Genomic DNA, 16,061 nt, shown 5'->3' with positions numbered 1-16,061 from the left:
ATTCAAACTGCCAACTTTTCAGACAGCAAGTTCCCCAGTTCAGCGGTTTAACCCACTGAACTATTGTGACCCCATCTCCAGTATCATCTCCAGGTGTATTTTGAATATTGTGCCGCATCACTGATAAATTTTAAGGTAAGTCAGGAAGCTTGACTGCATAGGCACCTGTGTTGTACACCTCGCTTTCTCACTCTCTCAAATACACTTGGAGATGATACTGTTCATGTTAGGTTTCTTGCTTGACCTTTGTTTTTAAGGGGAGATAAATGTACTTTCTAATACAGTTGAAAGAGTACCTGCACTAAATATCTTTAGAATTGTAACATAAAAATTGATAGCAATGTAGCAAAGTATTTCCCTTTTCAGCATTCATGTCTGATGGATGTTGCACATTGGGCAACTGACTACTAACAGCTTTTGTGGTTGGAGTTTTGGTTTGGAGCGAAGGTTGTTCTTTCTGCTCTGATAGTAGAAAATACACAGGCTTCCAGAGGTCACTTTCATGCCAAGTGGTTTAGTTAATCATTCATGTCAGTCATTTGGCCTCTTACTATTTGCAGCTGATTAGGAAACTGAAAAATGTTGTGTTGGATCCTTTGAGTGTCTTGTGTGAAGAAAAAGTACATCTTGGGGATTTCCCCTGATTTCACCCCCTATTCTTTTCCCTCTTGCTGTGCTATCTCTTATACCAGTGGTTCTCAACCTGTGGGTCCCCAGATGTTTTTGGCCCACAACTCCCAGAAATCCCAGCCAGTTTACCAGCTGTTAGGATTTCTGGGAATTGAAGGCCAAAACATCTGGGGACCCACAGGTTGAGAACCACTGTCTTATACTGTTTCAAAGGAACCAACAATAATCCTATCAGTTTTTCAGGGTTGCAGCAGGTAAGAGGAAATCCTTTCCACAAGCAAGTCTGATTTCAATTCTTAGGATTCAGCCCAGTGTATTCAAAACAGCAATACCCAATTCACATATGCAAATAAGTCACCATCTAGTGCTATGTAATACACACCTGTGAACCATCCTTTAGGTATGATGGTAGGGAGCGCTTTCCTTCTCTTGGATATTATTGAACTACCACTTCCATTATGCACCACTATGGTGGAAGTGGTATGCTGAGAAGTATAATTCAAGGATATTTGGAGAGTCACGGGATCCCTGACCTTCAGAGGAGAGTAAGGTCATGTAGCTCAGTTTGGCTCACAACCTGGACTGCCTATTCCTCAGTAACCAAATGCTGGTGGTTATACTAGTAATGTGGTTTTTTTTGTAAAATATACACAGACACACTGAGTGGAAGTCACTTTTACAAGTTTTTTTTTATGAAACTGAATGTTGTCCCCCTCACTGGGGAAAATAATAGTGCAAGAATGAATCTGTACATGCTTCTGGATTTGTGTGACTGTAGATTGATCTGCTATAGTTGGATTCTGCTACAACCTGCGGAGTGTTCACTCTCCTGCAGTCATCTCATCTCTGAGTAAGTTGAGTTTTTCTTTTTAACTTCACAGTACCAGGAAATCCCTAAATATTGGGATTAAGTCCCATTCAATCAGTTATGGCTTCTAACTAGATTACTAGTATAAGGCAAATGTTTTCCTCCGCAATCAAGGATTATAAGAATATTTTTGCCCTCTATTTTCAAGTGTCAATGTTTGAACACACTCGTACAAATGCGTAATAATGTGACTTGTCTTCCTGGAAGCACTTCTGCTTCTCCAAAAGACTACTGCCACAGTAAAACAGCTTCCAAATAATACTGATTTGCTTGTAAGTGCCTGATAAATCTGAAATTCATCTTTTAACTCAAGTGCACCTCTTGGTTTTTTTTTTAGGAATATAGCCTTACAAGTATGAGTATTTTTTCTTTAGTGGAAAAAAATAGACAAAACAGGCATCAAGTTAACATCTGACAAGACAGATTACAAACTCTTACAAAATACAGTTATCTGCACTTTTACCATAAATAAACATTTAAAAAACATTGACAAAAATGTTCATTGGCCAGGAATTATGGCAAAGTGTTGCTAGAAAGGAAAAAAAAGTAATTCAAAGTGAATTTAGGCACATTTCCCGCCTCCCTCACAATATACACCAACTCATGAAAATTTTCAAAGGTCTTGGTTGTTAGTCATGCTTCAAATTTGTCAGTTATTATTACTGGTTCCATCTCAGTAGTTTACTTTTAGTTAAGGTAGGTTGAAAGTGCCTCGGTGGAAACGCTCAGTCTGTTTCAGAATTTCTGTGAAAAAGGGTGAGGAAGGGGAGTCCATCGCTCCAGAAAAATGTCTAACAGCCGCAACACTAAACAGCTGCTCATAGCAAAGGCTAAGGTGATGTACAGCTTGCCACATCTTCTTGCCTTCTTGGTCTAGCAGCGTTACTGGAACTGACAGGGAATCACGTTCCAAGGGGGAAAGCGGTCCAAAAGGAAAGCAACAAAATGAAGTTCAAGGAAAGCAAAAAGGAGTGGGAGAAGTAGGGAGAGATTTGTAACTCTCTTGATTTCTCTTGGGTACTCAGCGAACTGGATGCAGGTTCAGGTCACTTTCACATACATACAAATGCACATCTGACAATGTCATAATACTTCTGAACTCTTGGTCTGGCCAAAAGGAATAATGGGATGGGGAGGGAAAATGCTGTCCCTCTGAAAGCCGTGAGAGGGAGCCAGTGCTTAGTTTTGCAGGATTTGATGCATAAAGTGCTTTCTCAGAAGATATTTCAGGCACAAGATTGAGCTGCTTCCCCTTATTTTCGAAAGGGTGCCAGCCTGCTGATGTTCTGCCAGAAGTTGGAGGGCTTGCGTTTGGGCTCTGCCAACATGAACACTTGCTGTTGGGGAAGGTTGGTAGGTAGTGTGGGGTGCTTTTGGCGCATCAGAAAATCATAGTATGTCCTGGTGACCACTGTGGATAAATGAGCAAGAGGACAAAATGTTACTTTGATTCCATCTTGATGCATTTTGCTTATATAAACTTATAATCTATACTCAAGAAGGCCCTTCCTTCCTTCCTTCCTTCCTTCCTTCCTTCCTTCCTTCCTTCCTTCCTTCCTTCCTTCCTTCCTTCCTTCCTTCCTTCCTTCCTTCCTTCCTTCCTTCCTTCCTCCCTCCCTCCCTCCCTCCCTCCCTCCCTCCCTCCCTTCCTTCGGAAGAATTCCCAAGAAAGTTCCATTAACAGCTGCTACCTATGTTGTCACAGAATCCACTCTTTAGTTTTAATTTGAACTTTAAAGGACCTATATAAGAAGCTGATTCTGTTTTGATTACAAGGTTCAGCATTCTCCATGGGCAGTTTCTTTAAAGTTCAGAGTAAAACCTGGAGCAAATTTACCAACCCATTCCCATTGAAGCTTTCAAGCACTATTGAAAATTTTAAAATAACTTCCATTCTTTCAAAGCCCTGTTTCTACAATGTTTCATGATATTTTGCAAGGGGCATGGAAGGCAGATGAATGAGGATCTATAATCTCAAGCCATATTCAGTATAGTTTCTACATACAATAACTCATTCATGGGTGTGTATATTTTCCTATATGATATGCTGGCAAAATATATTGTTTTCGTTGCCACAAGTGTCGGTTACAAAACTGTTAGATTTATCAGCAGTTATTTGATGGCTAGCTGCAACTGCAACACCCAGTTGCACTCCCCCCCCCCACCTTAATACAGATGACCCAACACGTTTTACTGCCCCAGGCACACTGCTACCACTACCACTCACCCAAGCCAATGTACATAGTTCTCAAGTTGTTTTGATACCTATGTTGGAAATCCCACGTGGCCCTCTTCCCACAATATAGTAAATAACAATTTGCTGCACTTTGCAAGACATCCAAAATTTGCTGCCCGAGACATAATAATACTATTATTATTATAGGCTTTCCAGTGGCATATCATTGGCCACCATGGGAAGCCTGATGGTTATCACAGCATTTGGCCTGATCAAGCAGGGCTTTCTTGTGTTTCTGCTCCAGTATTTCTAGGTTGTGTAGTTGGCCCCCTATATTCGCAGGTTTGACAATCACAGATTTCATTTCTAGCAGTAGAGGTTTTGCTGTAGCTAGACATAGGGTTGGTTGTGGCCTCAGGTTATGTAAGAAGTGTTTATGTTAAGAATTCTTATTTTCATATTGTTCTGCTGTGATATAAGGGGCAGGGAGAAAGATGGGAAAGAAGACCAGCTACTTGCCTTTTGGTTTTCCACTCTGGTTCTGTTTGTTGGCATTAAGCATGGCTTGTTTCTTCTGCACCTCAGTAATGGAAAAACCTTGAGGAGGAAATAAAACCCATTAATGCAGCCACACTTTTGCAAGGTACATCATGGCACTACATACACAGCAACCTGAAAATATGGAGGATGGGGAGTCAACCGGAAAATCCTAATGCATGCAGCAAATATGACACTACCACTGTAGTTCTAGACAAATTTACTTGAATATCAGTTGAGCTGGTCAAAACATCAAAACATCCGGGCATCCCCTGGGCAACATCCTTGCAGATGGCCAATTCTCTCACACCAGAAGTGACTTGCAGTTTCTCAAGTCGCACCTGACATGAAAAAAAAATGAGCTTTAATTAACTACACCTCCCAGAATCCTCTAGTTAGCATGTTCACTGGTCATGCAAACTGGAATATTGTTGCAAATTGAAGTCCAAAAGGGAGAGAAATTTCTGGACTATGGAAATATCCTATGTTTTCCATGGAATTGACCTCCAAATAAGTATGCATTCATACACAGGGCTGCTGTCTAAAGGCGTGGTTTCAGTGTAGAATTTGTCCTGATGAAACCCAGAACATTTTTAACTGGAACTCAAGTCCAAACACATGTGCCTTTTAAGGAGTGTGATCCACAATCAACTTGGCTGTTCCCACTGGTACCTCCTTAGCAGTCTCCCAACGCAGCTTAATGTTGCATTGCTCCCTTACTAGTACTAGTATTAAACAGAGTGCATAGCTCCTGCAATCCTGCCCTGACTACATTCAACTAAAAAGACTGGTGTCAAGCATTAGCAAACATGAAATATATAAGGGGGAAATCAATAATAAAGGGAACTTCATGGAACAACAAAGTCCTAAGGCACCTTTACAGAATATCAAAATTATCAGAGCATGAAGTTTTATAGATTAAAGATCACCTGCATTACCTAGTATAAGCACACACCCTATATATGAAATTCTGGATAAATATGCATTTCATGAAGTCAGACTACAGAAAATGTGTTAAGCCTTTAAGGTGCCAAAGGATCCTAAGTTGTTTCCACTACATCAGGCAGGAGGCACGTCCTTTGGATGTTCTTACAATGACAAGGCATGTGTTGCCCAGGAAAAGTATCTGGGCCTTTAGAAAGGACATAAAGGAGGTAATGGATGTGGAAACCAGTTCCAGGGATGGGACTGCATTGAAAGGCATGGAAACACAATGAGAAAAAGAAACAGAGGGACCTAATATTTGATGAGTTTGAGACATTATCTTACACAGATGTTCTTATTAGACCAATGTATAGATAAGAAAGATTATCTAAGCTGTACACTTGTGAATCTGTGTATTATTTTATTTGTCATATCAAGAATAAGTGGGAGCATTCAGAAAGTGGGTGGCCAAGAAACCTTGGGGGAAGAAGTTCTACTTTCATAACAGCTTTTCAGTGTTTCTAGTCACAATCCTGCTTGTAGTTTCATACCAGTTTCTTGGTCGAGCTGAACCTGCTTCCTTTCATTCTCAAATGCCTTGAGCCAACGCTGCTTCTGTTCTGGCTTTTTGGCACAGAATAAGTGGACTTCTTCTGTGTCCTTACAGTGCAATTTGAATGCATTTTTAACAGTGACGTTGAAGTCTTTATCTTTCCCATCTTCCACATCCAGAATCTCCATGTTGTCCATGCTGATTCGACTTTTATAATACAAGATATCACGTCGCAGGAGATCCTAAGAGAGAAAAAAAACAACATGTTTTATTGCAGCTGCTTCTCACACTGATACAGATATATTGGGTGAAAAAGGACTCCAATGCACAAAACAATATATATATTTTTTCAATTTGGAGTTTCATATTTGCATTTGAAATGGATACGCATTAATTTTCAGGATTTATTTTGCTTGGGAATTAAACAGTTCATGGGGACATAGTCCAACAAATGTTTCAGGGAAGATATAAAAGGGTCAACTAATGTGGTCTAAAATAATATTGATACATCTTCTCTACAAGGAGCCCCGGTGGCAAAGTGTGTGCTAAACTTGCAGACTGAAAGGTCCCAGGTTCAAACCCCAGGAACGGGGTGAGCGACCGCTGTTAGCTCTGGCTTCTGCCAACCTAGCAGTTCGAAAACATGCCAATGTGAGTAGATCTATAGGCGGGACGGTAATGGCGCTCCATGCAGTCATGCCGGCCACATGACCTTGGAGGTGTCTACCAACAATGCCGGCTCTTCGCCTTAGAAATGGAGATGAGCACCAACCCCCAGAGTCAGACATGACTGGACTTAACGTCAGGGGAAAACCTTACCTTACCTTACAACTTCTCTAGCAGAAAAATAAATAAGATAAAGGAATAACATGAGTTACTGCTGACTTACTTCACACTACATTAACTCTCTTTAGTCTTTTCTCCTCATGTTATTACTAAAGCAAGAAGTAAAGTTGTAACATTGTGCCTGAAAAAATTCTGATAGTTTTTAATTGCTCAGGGAAATGTATGCTGGGATTGAACTCATTTAAGAGATTGTAAGAGTTGCACAAGCTTTCCATCTCCCTCTTGCAATACTGTAGTTAGTTATGAGTGTGTTTCAAGTGAGCACATAACAAAGGGATCTCATCAAAGATCAAGAGCCCATGATGTGTCTGTACTCCTCAGAAATGAAATAATTTCCAGTCAGGGTAACTGATGGGCTTCTTTGCCTACTTACACAAACTGAGAGAGTTTACTGAGAGCTCAAAAAGCCAAAATATTTGGTTAGGAATTGTGTTTTTGTACAGAAATGTGCCTTGTTGAATAGACATACTAAACATGATGCAATGTTAGCAGGATTTATCAATATCAGAGACTTCCAAATGCCACACTCCAATACCTTCTCTTTATATTATTAGATGATCATGTTACTCATCTTCAATTGTTCTCTGAATGGTTAATGTGTGATTTCACACAAATGAATTTAGTGCATGTGCAGAATCATAACAGGAATGTTCAAGAGCTGAGTAGCTTTCAATGGGAACTGCACGTCCTTCCTTATGATCACACATACCCTAACCATTTTTTCAACTGCTTTTCAGAGCATTTCATATCTTGCAAAAAAAAAATCTCTTGGAATACTGAAGAATGCTTACTGAGTTCAATGAGTCCATGTGAAATATATGAAGGAAACCTGGCAGGTCCCTTAAAACTGTATATAGAAAAGGCTTTTTGCAAGTATTTCTCAGAATGCAAAAATTTTATTGGTATCGGGGACACAGAATAGCACTGACAGAATTGTTCTCTGACAGCAGATCCTTTTGGTAATCCTGCTGCTCGTGTCTATGCTGTACGAATTTAGTGGAGCCCTCTAGATTCTTGTACAATTTAGTGAAATAGAACATCTCTTTGAGTCATTCGGAAACAGATTCAGAGAAACCCAGTACAGTTAAGGTAAGGAGGACAATGCCTCCTATGATGACTACTTTCCCCTTATTCTACCTCTCTAGGTTGGTTTGTAGGATTTCTACTTAGGTGTGTTTTTTAATGATTAACCTTAAAGCTAAGCTATTAAAGTGGAAACACGACTGGAAACAACCTAGCTATACAACCATAGAATTTGACCCAAGGTTTAGAACAAGTGTGGGAGGCACTTCTGATGGATTTCATTTGATAGCATTTTCGGCTGCTGCTTTTATCTTACAAAAGCTGAATATTCCCTCCAACACTGCAGGAAAGCAGTCCACACCAGGGTGCTTTCATTAAATGCATGAGCAGAAAAGCACAGAAGGCCAGCATGGAAGAAACGTCAGCTGCGTAGGCACGTTGGCAGTATTACACCCTTTCTTTGATTTATATGAACAGTGATGTTTAGATCAAATGCTATCATTGTAACATGCTGAGGGGTTCTTTAAACAAAGGCTTGAATGCAAAATGTGAAAGAGCAATGGATGGAAAGGTATAGTTCTGCTACCCACAGGAGGGTTCGTCCACAGAGACAGAAGCAATAGTCCCTTGGTTAGCTTACCTTTTTGCAGCAGACAAGCTGATGATCAAAGAGGAAAAACATTCTTTGATGGCTCTTGGCTTGAGGCTGGGAAATTTTGGTTAATTCCCCAGAGTAAATGAGTTCAGAACTCTTGACAAGGACATCTTCACCCTATCATCCGCAAGGCAAGAGACATGTCATTTTTCCCCCAAAGGTAATATACTGTGGCTTATTATGAAGGAGCCAACTAACTTCTTAAAAAATCTCCCAGCTTTGCACTCTTTATCATTTCCCTATTAAAATACAAAAGAGATAGAAACACCCTCCCATTAAAAGGCAAGTTCTCTGCTCTCAATTCAGATGAACTTTTCATATTTTGTTTTCATTTTCTATCTATGCATTTGGGGATGTTATAGGCCAAGAAAAAGACAAAAAATATTTGAAAGAACTATTTCCTTCTTGAAGAAATTCTTAGGTTGTTTACCTCCCAATCCTCTATTGAACTCTGCCATTGAGCAATTTTGTCGATGTTTTCCAAACGTCGTTTCCTCTCATTGATGAGCCGTGCTACGTTCTTCATGGCATTTAGAGCAGCTTCAACATCTTTAAAATCCCTAGATTTAAAAAAACAAACATCATGCTTCTTGGCAGGGGGTTGGACTAGATGGCCCATGTGGTCTCTTCCAACTCTACTATTCTATGATTCTATGATTCTATGAAACATGGCAACATAAAACAGTCAAAAGGATTCACCTTTTATTTCTAGACATCAGTGACTCTGAAGCAAATTGCTGACCAAATCAAAACTTTAAAAATCAGGAGGTCTGTTCCTGAGTTTAAGAACATCTGGTGTAATTGTTCAGAGTTTAATAGTTTCCCCCATTTGTGACATGGGCATAATATGGAACAGTTACAACATACAACTTATTTTGCTGGTGCTTATAAAATATCTCATCAGTATAAAGAACATTTTCATGACATATATGCAGAATGTACACAAGTATGTCACTGGTAACAGCAGCAATTGCACTTGCTTCTCCCTCGATCTGAAATGTTAACTTGAAATCCTCCCACACCACATTGTTCCTGCTGTGATAAGTAGGATGTATCTGTCTGTCCTTTCTTGGATGTTCTTTCAATACCAAGAGGACAAGTAGGAATTATCATCTGTCTACCGGAAGAAGCTTCTGTCACCGTGATCTTCACTATTTTTAAAGCAGGAGACACTTTGGACTGTTATCCATGGTGCTATCACTGTATTAGAAGTTGTGTATTTACAGATTTTTGCAAGGGTGGGATCCAATGCAGTTTTAATTGTATAAGCAAATAATGACCTTTTATAAGATTATAAGATGCTGCTTCTTTCTGTATTGCTTCTCCCATCACTTTGCCTGAGAGTCAGCTATCCTTCTCAAGCTCCTCCTCCCCCTGATAACCTGCAAAACTCCAGGGAGGGGTGGTCATGATGGTTGTGATGTTGATGATAACAAGGATAACTGGAAAGCCAGCTGGGACAAGATTTCTTTATTGTTACGTGTTAGATAATAACAGTACAATCCTATACATGATTACTCCGAATTTAAGGAATTCAGTGGGAGTCACTCCCAAGTAAGTGGATGTGGGTTTGTTGCCTAAGATTTCAAGCACTATCAGAAAGAAACCAAAATCAAATTGGAGTATGGAGGAATGCTTACAATAAGCATAAAAATGACTAAGGATTGCATCTTGAAACAAAGTCACTTCCCAAGCATGTGTACACACACAGAGAAAGTTTTCTTTACCTGTGTTGTGGGTTGGTATATTTCAGCAGTTCTGCAAGCTGTAATGGGTACTTGCAAATCTTCTGCACCGGAGTCAGGAGGAAGCCATCCAGAGAGATGTCAATCATCTTCTGAAGCAAGCGACATGCTTCAAAGAAATACACGTATTTGCTCACTTTGGTGAGTCGGGAAAGTTCCACACAAGCATTTGGATGGTTGTTACAGTACTCAGAGTAGATCTGGAACTCATTTTGCTGAATTAAAAGCCAAAGATTATATTAATTGAAATGACCTTACAGCCAGATGGTTTACAATTTTATGAACATATGAATCATTCCAGAGTATCTTGTAAAATATAAAACAATGCGAAATTTTAAAACAATGCTAAATCTTTGCTTTGTGTTGTAATTCAAAATTATTACCAAAAGGTTTCTAGACATAATCCCAGAATAATTTCTTCTTTCCACCATAGTTTGAAAACAAAACTATCAGGTTCATTACTTTCCAGTAATATTGAATTTGGATTTTAATTTGCAAAGGTTCTGTGAAATCTTCACATTCATGATTGGGACTTGCCAAGATCATCTACTCAGTTCCAGCTGAAACAATAATATGATACTGGATTTTCAGCACTGAAATCCAACCTGTTGACTAAATGATACAGACCTGAACACTAACTTGGGAAACAATAAGAGGCCTCACTAGAAAACAACAGTAACTGCTACAGATTTACCATAAACAGATTTGATATCACTACAACTGATAGGACTGTGTTGAAATTATCCATTGTTGTAAAAAAACACAGCTGTTATGTTACTTGGTGAAATGGGGTACAGCATGAAGATATCCTATTGAAACAACGATATTCTAAGCTATAAACCTATTTGTCTACTTGCATTGCTGTTTTCAAACTGCTAGGTAGGCAGAAGCTAGGCTGATGGCAGGAGCTCACCGCGCCCACGGCTTGAACTGTCAGCCTTCCAGGTGGCAAGGTTTTTTGTAGCTGGTGGTTTAACCCACTATGCTAGCTGCCGTACTTCTAAAGAATACTTCTGCCTTGACTGTGGAGATATGAATTGGACTAGCTACAGTTTAGCTCTGTAGCATCTAGTTTCCATGGCAACTAATTGTATTGTTCACTTTTTTCACACATGTAAATATTTACATCAATCGGGTCTTGGATTTAAAGCATTTGTTCACATGCCCAGGAAAGTGTAAAACCAGGCTCAAGCTGTTCTGAGAGACAAATGGAGGGTAATACATTTGTTGTCTTAATCTACGCATACACAAGGCCATACCATTATGGAAAATATCAGTACAGTGATAGTCTGTGCAGATGCTTTGATTTTGCTATAGATTCATAGAAATAATTTATTTACAATAATGATGTCCAAGGATGCACATTTCAGCACAACATTATTTCCACTTTTGCCTCCATCTACTCACATATTCCAAGAAGCAGGAGCCAATCTCACTCAGATGGGGGTAATCTTTGTTGAACTTCTTCTCTAGTGCTTTAACAAATTTTTTCTGGCACTTGTAGATGTCTTCAATATTTCCAAAAATAGTTTTCAGCTGCTCCTCTGTGAACATGTCTGCTCTTTTGCGGCATTGTTTTATATAGCCCTAGTAAGAAAAAAAAAGAGAGGATAATAATGCAAGTTATAAAAAGGGACAAACTCAAAAAGAACTGCATTCCATCTCATTCTTGGAAATATGGGAAACTCTGATGGTGCTAAACAAGGCCAAGCCATTTAATAAGCATTGGATTGACAACATCACCAAAGAAAGTAACATGAAAAAATAGGATTTGGCAGGAATGTGACAACACTCCTTCCACTTCACATGTTGCAACATCTTGTGGTACAAACAGGGCCGGCCGGAGATATTTTTTAATGGGAAGCGGGGGTGCTGAAAAGCGCCCCCGCCACTGGCCCCGCCTCCCGCGCCCTGGCCCCGCCCAGCGTGCCCTGGCCCCGCCTCCCACGCTGCGTGGGAGGCGGGGCCAGGGCGATTAGTGAGGGGGGCGGGGCCAGAGTTGGCCCCGCCCCCGCCCAGCGTGCCCTGGCCCCGCCTCCCACGCTGCGTGGGAGGCGGGGCCAGGGCACGCTGGGCGGGGGGGCGGGGCCAGAGCTGGCCCCGCCTCCCACGCTACTCCCGCTCGCCCGTCTGGCCTTTTCTAGCAGGCCAGAAAGCAGCAGAGGTCCCTCCAGGCCGCAATCGCGGGGCAGCGTGGGAGGCGGGGCCAGGGCACGCTGGGCGGGGGGGGCGGCGCCAGAGCTGGCCCCGCCTCCCACTCTACTCCCGCTCGCCCGTCTGGCCTTTTCTAGCAGGCCAGAAAGCAGCGGAGGTCCCTCCAGGCCGCAATCGCGGCCTGGAGGGACCTCCGCTGCTTTCTGGCCTGCTAGAAAAGGCCAGACGGGCCAGGGCGCACTGGGCGGGAGGCGGGGCACCGTCAGGGCGGTGCCCCGCCTCCCGCCCAGCCTGACGGCGCCCCCCCGGGCCTGCGCCCGAGGCGGCGGCGTCAGGTGCCTCAATAGTGGGGCCGGCCCTGGGTACAAAAATGAAAAACTGCTTCCACTTTCTATGTCAAGTGAACAGCTCTGAGTACTGGGAGAGAGAAAAACCCTCTGCTTCAAAGTTATCTAGAATTAGAAGTGAAGTACGAGAAGAAGCTTCCAATGCATGAACCTAAATTATTTCCAAACTAACATTCAAAAGCAAAATGCTAGAATTGTGAGGAGCTCAAAAGGTTGTTGTGAAAATTGCTTTGCTAGCATTTCATTCGGATTTGGATTTCTTAGAAGCAGGTAGAACTGGACACATGATGATAGAAATGTCTGAACTCTAGTGAAATGCCACTTTTTTCTCTCCTTTGTCATCAAAAAAGGCACATAGGACAAAGTTTTAGTTTTATGGGGGAGAAAAAATCCCTACAGTGACAGAAATTATTATATGATGCAACACAAATTCCCCGAGGGAACTTATTGCTTGAATAATCATAAAACTGATTACATTAAAAAGTATATTTTTTTATTTCCCATACTTATATCTCACCCCCGAAGGGCGAATCAGGGCGGCCTCACAACCTGCAACGATTAGATGTCCACATACGATTTTAGAATAACAGTTACACTTAAAACTAAGCATTAAAACATAACTTATTAAATCACGCAAATTCATAATCATAGTCCAGGGTCAGTCCAATTAGTCAGTCACTTTAAGGGTTCTTTAAGGCCCTGCTCTCGGTCCCGCCTGCCTCACAGGCGCGGCTGGTGGTAACGAGGGACAGGGCCTTCTCGGTGGTGGCTCCCCGGCTATGGAACACTCTCCCCACAGAAATACGGCAAGCCCCAACCCTTTTGAGTTTTAGAAAAGCCTTAAAAACATGGCTTTGTGCCCAGGCTTTTAATGAATAAATGATAAAGACGACCCAGATTGTTATATGGATAAAGTTGGAGGATATTGGACGAACGGATTTTAAACACATGTTTTATGTTTTATATTTTATACTGTATTTAATTGGTTGTATTTTTTATATTTTGTTGTTTTTAATGATGTATCGGCATCGAATTGTTGCCAATTGTACGCCGCCCTGAGTCCCTCCGGGTGAGAAGGGCGGGATAGAAATATTTGAAATAAATAAATAAATAAATAATTCTTAATTATTGTACTGCTATGCTTGCTGCTCAAACACTTGGTCCTGTAACCATGTCCTAAGTTTTTTTTCCGAAAGACAGGATGTAAGGGGCTGATCTGATTTCATTGGGAGGGAGTTTCCCAGACGAGGGCCACCACTGAGAGGCCCTGTCTTTCGTCCCCACCAATCGCGCTTGCGAGGGTGGTGGGACCGAGACAGGGCCTCCCCCAACGATCTTAACTTTCAAGGTGGGTTGTAGAGGGAGATACGTTCAGACAGGTAATCTTGGCTAGAACCGTTTAGGGAACAACAATAGAATATTTAATGCACTAATGAACTGAAAACTCTTTTTGAGAATTACTACAGGATTCCAGATTCCAAATATAAATGTATTTTTTCCTTTAAATGTATTTCTACCCATATTGTTGTCTGCATGACTTCTTACCTCACATATGTCCTTCAGATGTTTGATGTAATCTCTTTCTGTGCTCAGGATTTCATTGATCACATTAGTCCTCATTTGATCCTTAGTTGTGTGCCCTATCCCATAACGGTGGGCAGCATTTCTAGAGTCATCCTCCCTGCCATCTTCTAGCTTCAAAGGATAGTCCTCCATTGGTTCATCCTGGTTCACCCGAAGCTGTTTCAAACAGAAAGGTTTCCCTCGTATAAAATATGGCCAGATTATATGGACTTCCTTGTGCTGTCCTTGGTTTCATTCATACATAACAAGGGAGATAGACTTTAATCTCCAGACTGGAAATTTCAAGAACTCTATCTAGTGGTTTTGTTAACATTTACAATTCTTTTGCTTGGAATACAAAACTAACATCTCTTAATTGTGACCACCTGAATTCTACTTCAGCTCGGATTTTAGTTGAAGAAAAATGAATTTCAAGAGGGCTGGAAAAGAAACTTTTGCTTTCTCTGAAGAAGGTTAAAATGGCGACCCTCTTTTTTCCATAAAAAGAAGAATATAAAAGATTGTTATTTAATTCTCACCACTACAGGTTTTACTACTACAACAATCCCTTTTCCCAGGGTTATTTCATGTAAGATTGCTGTTTTCTACAGAAACCTTATACACACAAAAAGCAACGATCTTACACACCAAAGTCTTGTGCAACAAAAATTCTGTGCAACAAAAGTGTTAAATAAAACCAGCAATTCTGTACAAAAAAAACTCTGCAATTCTGTACAAAAAAAACCATGCGGCCATTTTTGTGTAAGAGTTTTGCACTAATTCCCACATTTTTTTGTGCACAATAATCTGAAAAAGAAATCTGGGATATGTAAACATTTGGCAAAAATTGTGCACAATTCTTCCCCTTGTATTATTCTTCCCAACAAGGGCTGCCATATATTGCAGTTCAAATGCAGTATAGATACAGCCCCCGTTCTTAAGTGTCAGAAAACCAATTTTTTAGTCAAGAAACGAATACATCACACTAGCATTACATCACAAAAAGATCAGACAATGTTTAAGATTCCAAAACACTTTTAAGATTTCAATAAGCCCCCTTTTAAATGCTCAAGAAAACCCAAAAAACTTCTCTAGATACTTAAAGGAACATCGAGAAATTTCTCTGGAAAGGCATTTCCCAACTGTAGCACGGCATCTGGAAATCTTGCTCACACAGAATTGAGCTGCCAACTATGATGGTAAGGGCCGGGCTGTGGCGCAGCTGTTGAGCAGCTGCCTTAAATCACTCTGACCATGAGGTCATGAGTTCGAGGCCAGTCCGTGGCGGGGTGAGCACCCGTCAATTAAAAATAAAAAATAGCCCCTGCTCATTGCTGACCTAGCAACCCGAAAGATAGTTGCATCTATCAAGTAGGAGATAAGGTACCACTTATAAAGTGGGGAGGCAAGATTAACTAATTTACGACCTGGAATGAGGAAGTGCCGTCAGTGTGGATGATGAAGCAGCTGCTCCCCCCTGTGGCCAGAATCGAACATCCCCTCAGAAGAACGTTAACTTGCCTCTGTGTGTGTCTCTCAGTCTCTGTTTGATGTGTTTATGGGCATTGAATGTTTGCCCTATGTGTGTTATAATGTGATCCGCCCTGAGTCCCCTTCGGGGTGAGAAGGGCGGAATATAAATACTGTAAATAAATAAATAAGGTCCAGGTAGATAGATAAGACCTGCAGCTTTAATTTATTCCCTAGACTTCCCCAGAGTTTGCTGAATTTTTTGTAAAGAAGTGGGTTTTTAAAAAGTTTTGATGTATAATGAATTTGTTTTACAACTCTTGGGATTTGTTTACTGCTTATGTTTCAAATAAAGCATTCTTCTCATAATTTCAACCACATGGCAGAAATAGCAAAAAATTCTAACTGTGATATTATTTATTTTTGTCACCCTTGAAATGAAAATAATGTCTTAATGCCCTCAAAAATGCAAATCTGAGATGGATAGCATTGTTCCAGAATGGCCACTGGGTGGCAGTAGAACAAGAAAGAAAATCAGAACTATTCAATACTTTATTGCCTCAGTGCTTT

The 16,061-nt window shown here is 40.9% G+C and overlaps 1 protein-coding gene across 1 annotated transcript in view; it reads right to left on the bottom strand.

Moving 5' to 3' along the window:
• Positions 1-1,852: 1,852 nt before the first annotated feature.
• arhgef4 (Rho guanine nucleotide exchange factor 4) overlaps positions 1,853-16,061 on the bottom strand; it is a 222,047-nt gene continuing 207,838 nt past the window's right edge. The window contains 9 exon segments of the mRNA XM_008106485.3: positions 1,853-2,809; positions 2,812-2,909; positions 4,194-4,271; positions 5,687-5,930; positions 8,198-8,329; positions 8,643-8,772; positions 9,940-10,172; positions 11,365-11,544; positions 14,004-14,198. Coding sequence (XP_008104692.2) covers positions 2,678-2,809; positions 2,812-2,909; positions 4,194-4,271; positions 5,687-5,930; positions 8,198-8,329; positions 8,643-8,772; positions 9,940-10,172; positions 11,365-11,544; positions 14,004-14,198 — 1,422 coding nt within the window. The 3' untranslated portion in view covers positions 1,853-2,677.

This window comes from Anolis carolinensis, chromosome 3 (genome assembly GCF_035594765.1).
Source record: "Anolis carolinensis isolate JA03-04 chromosome 3, rAnoCar3.1.pri, whole genome shotgun sequence".
NCBI classification, from domain to species: Eukaryota; Metazoa; Chordata; class Lepidosauria; order Squamata; family Dactyloidae; genus Anolis; species Anolis carolinensis.
The sequence above is the reverse complement of the archived record's forward strand: the minus strand, read 5'-3'. Positions and strand labels throughout refer to the sequence as shown.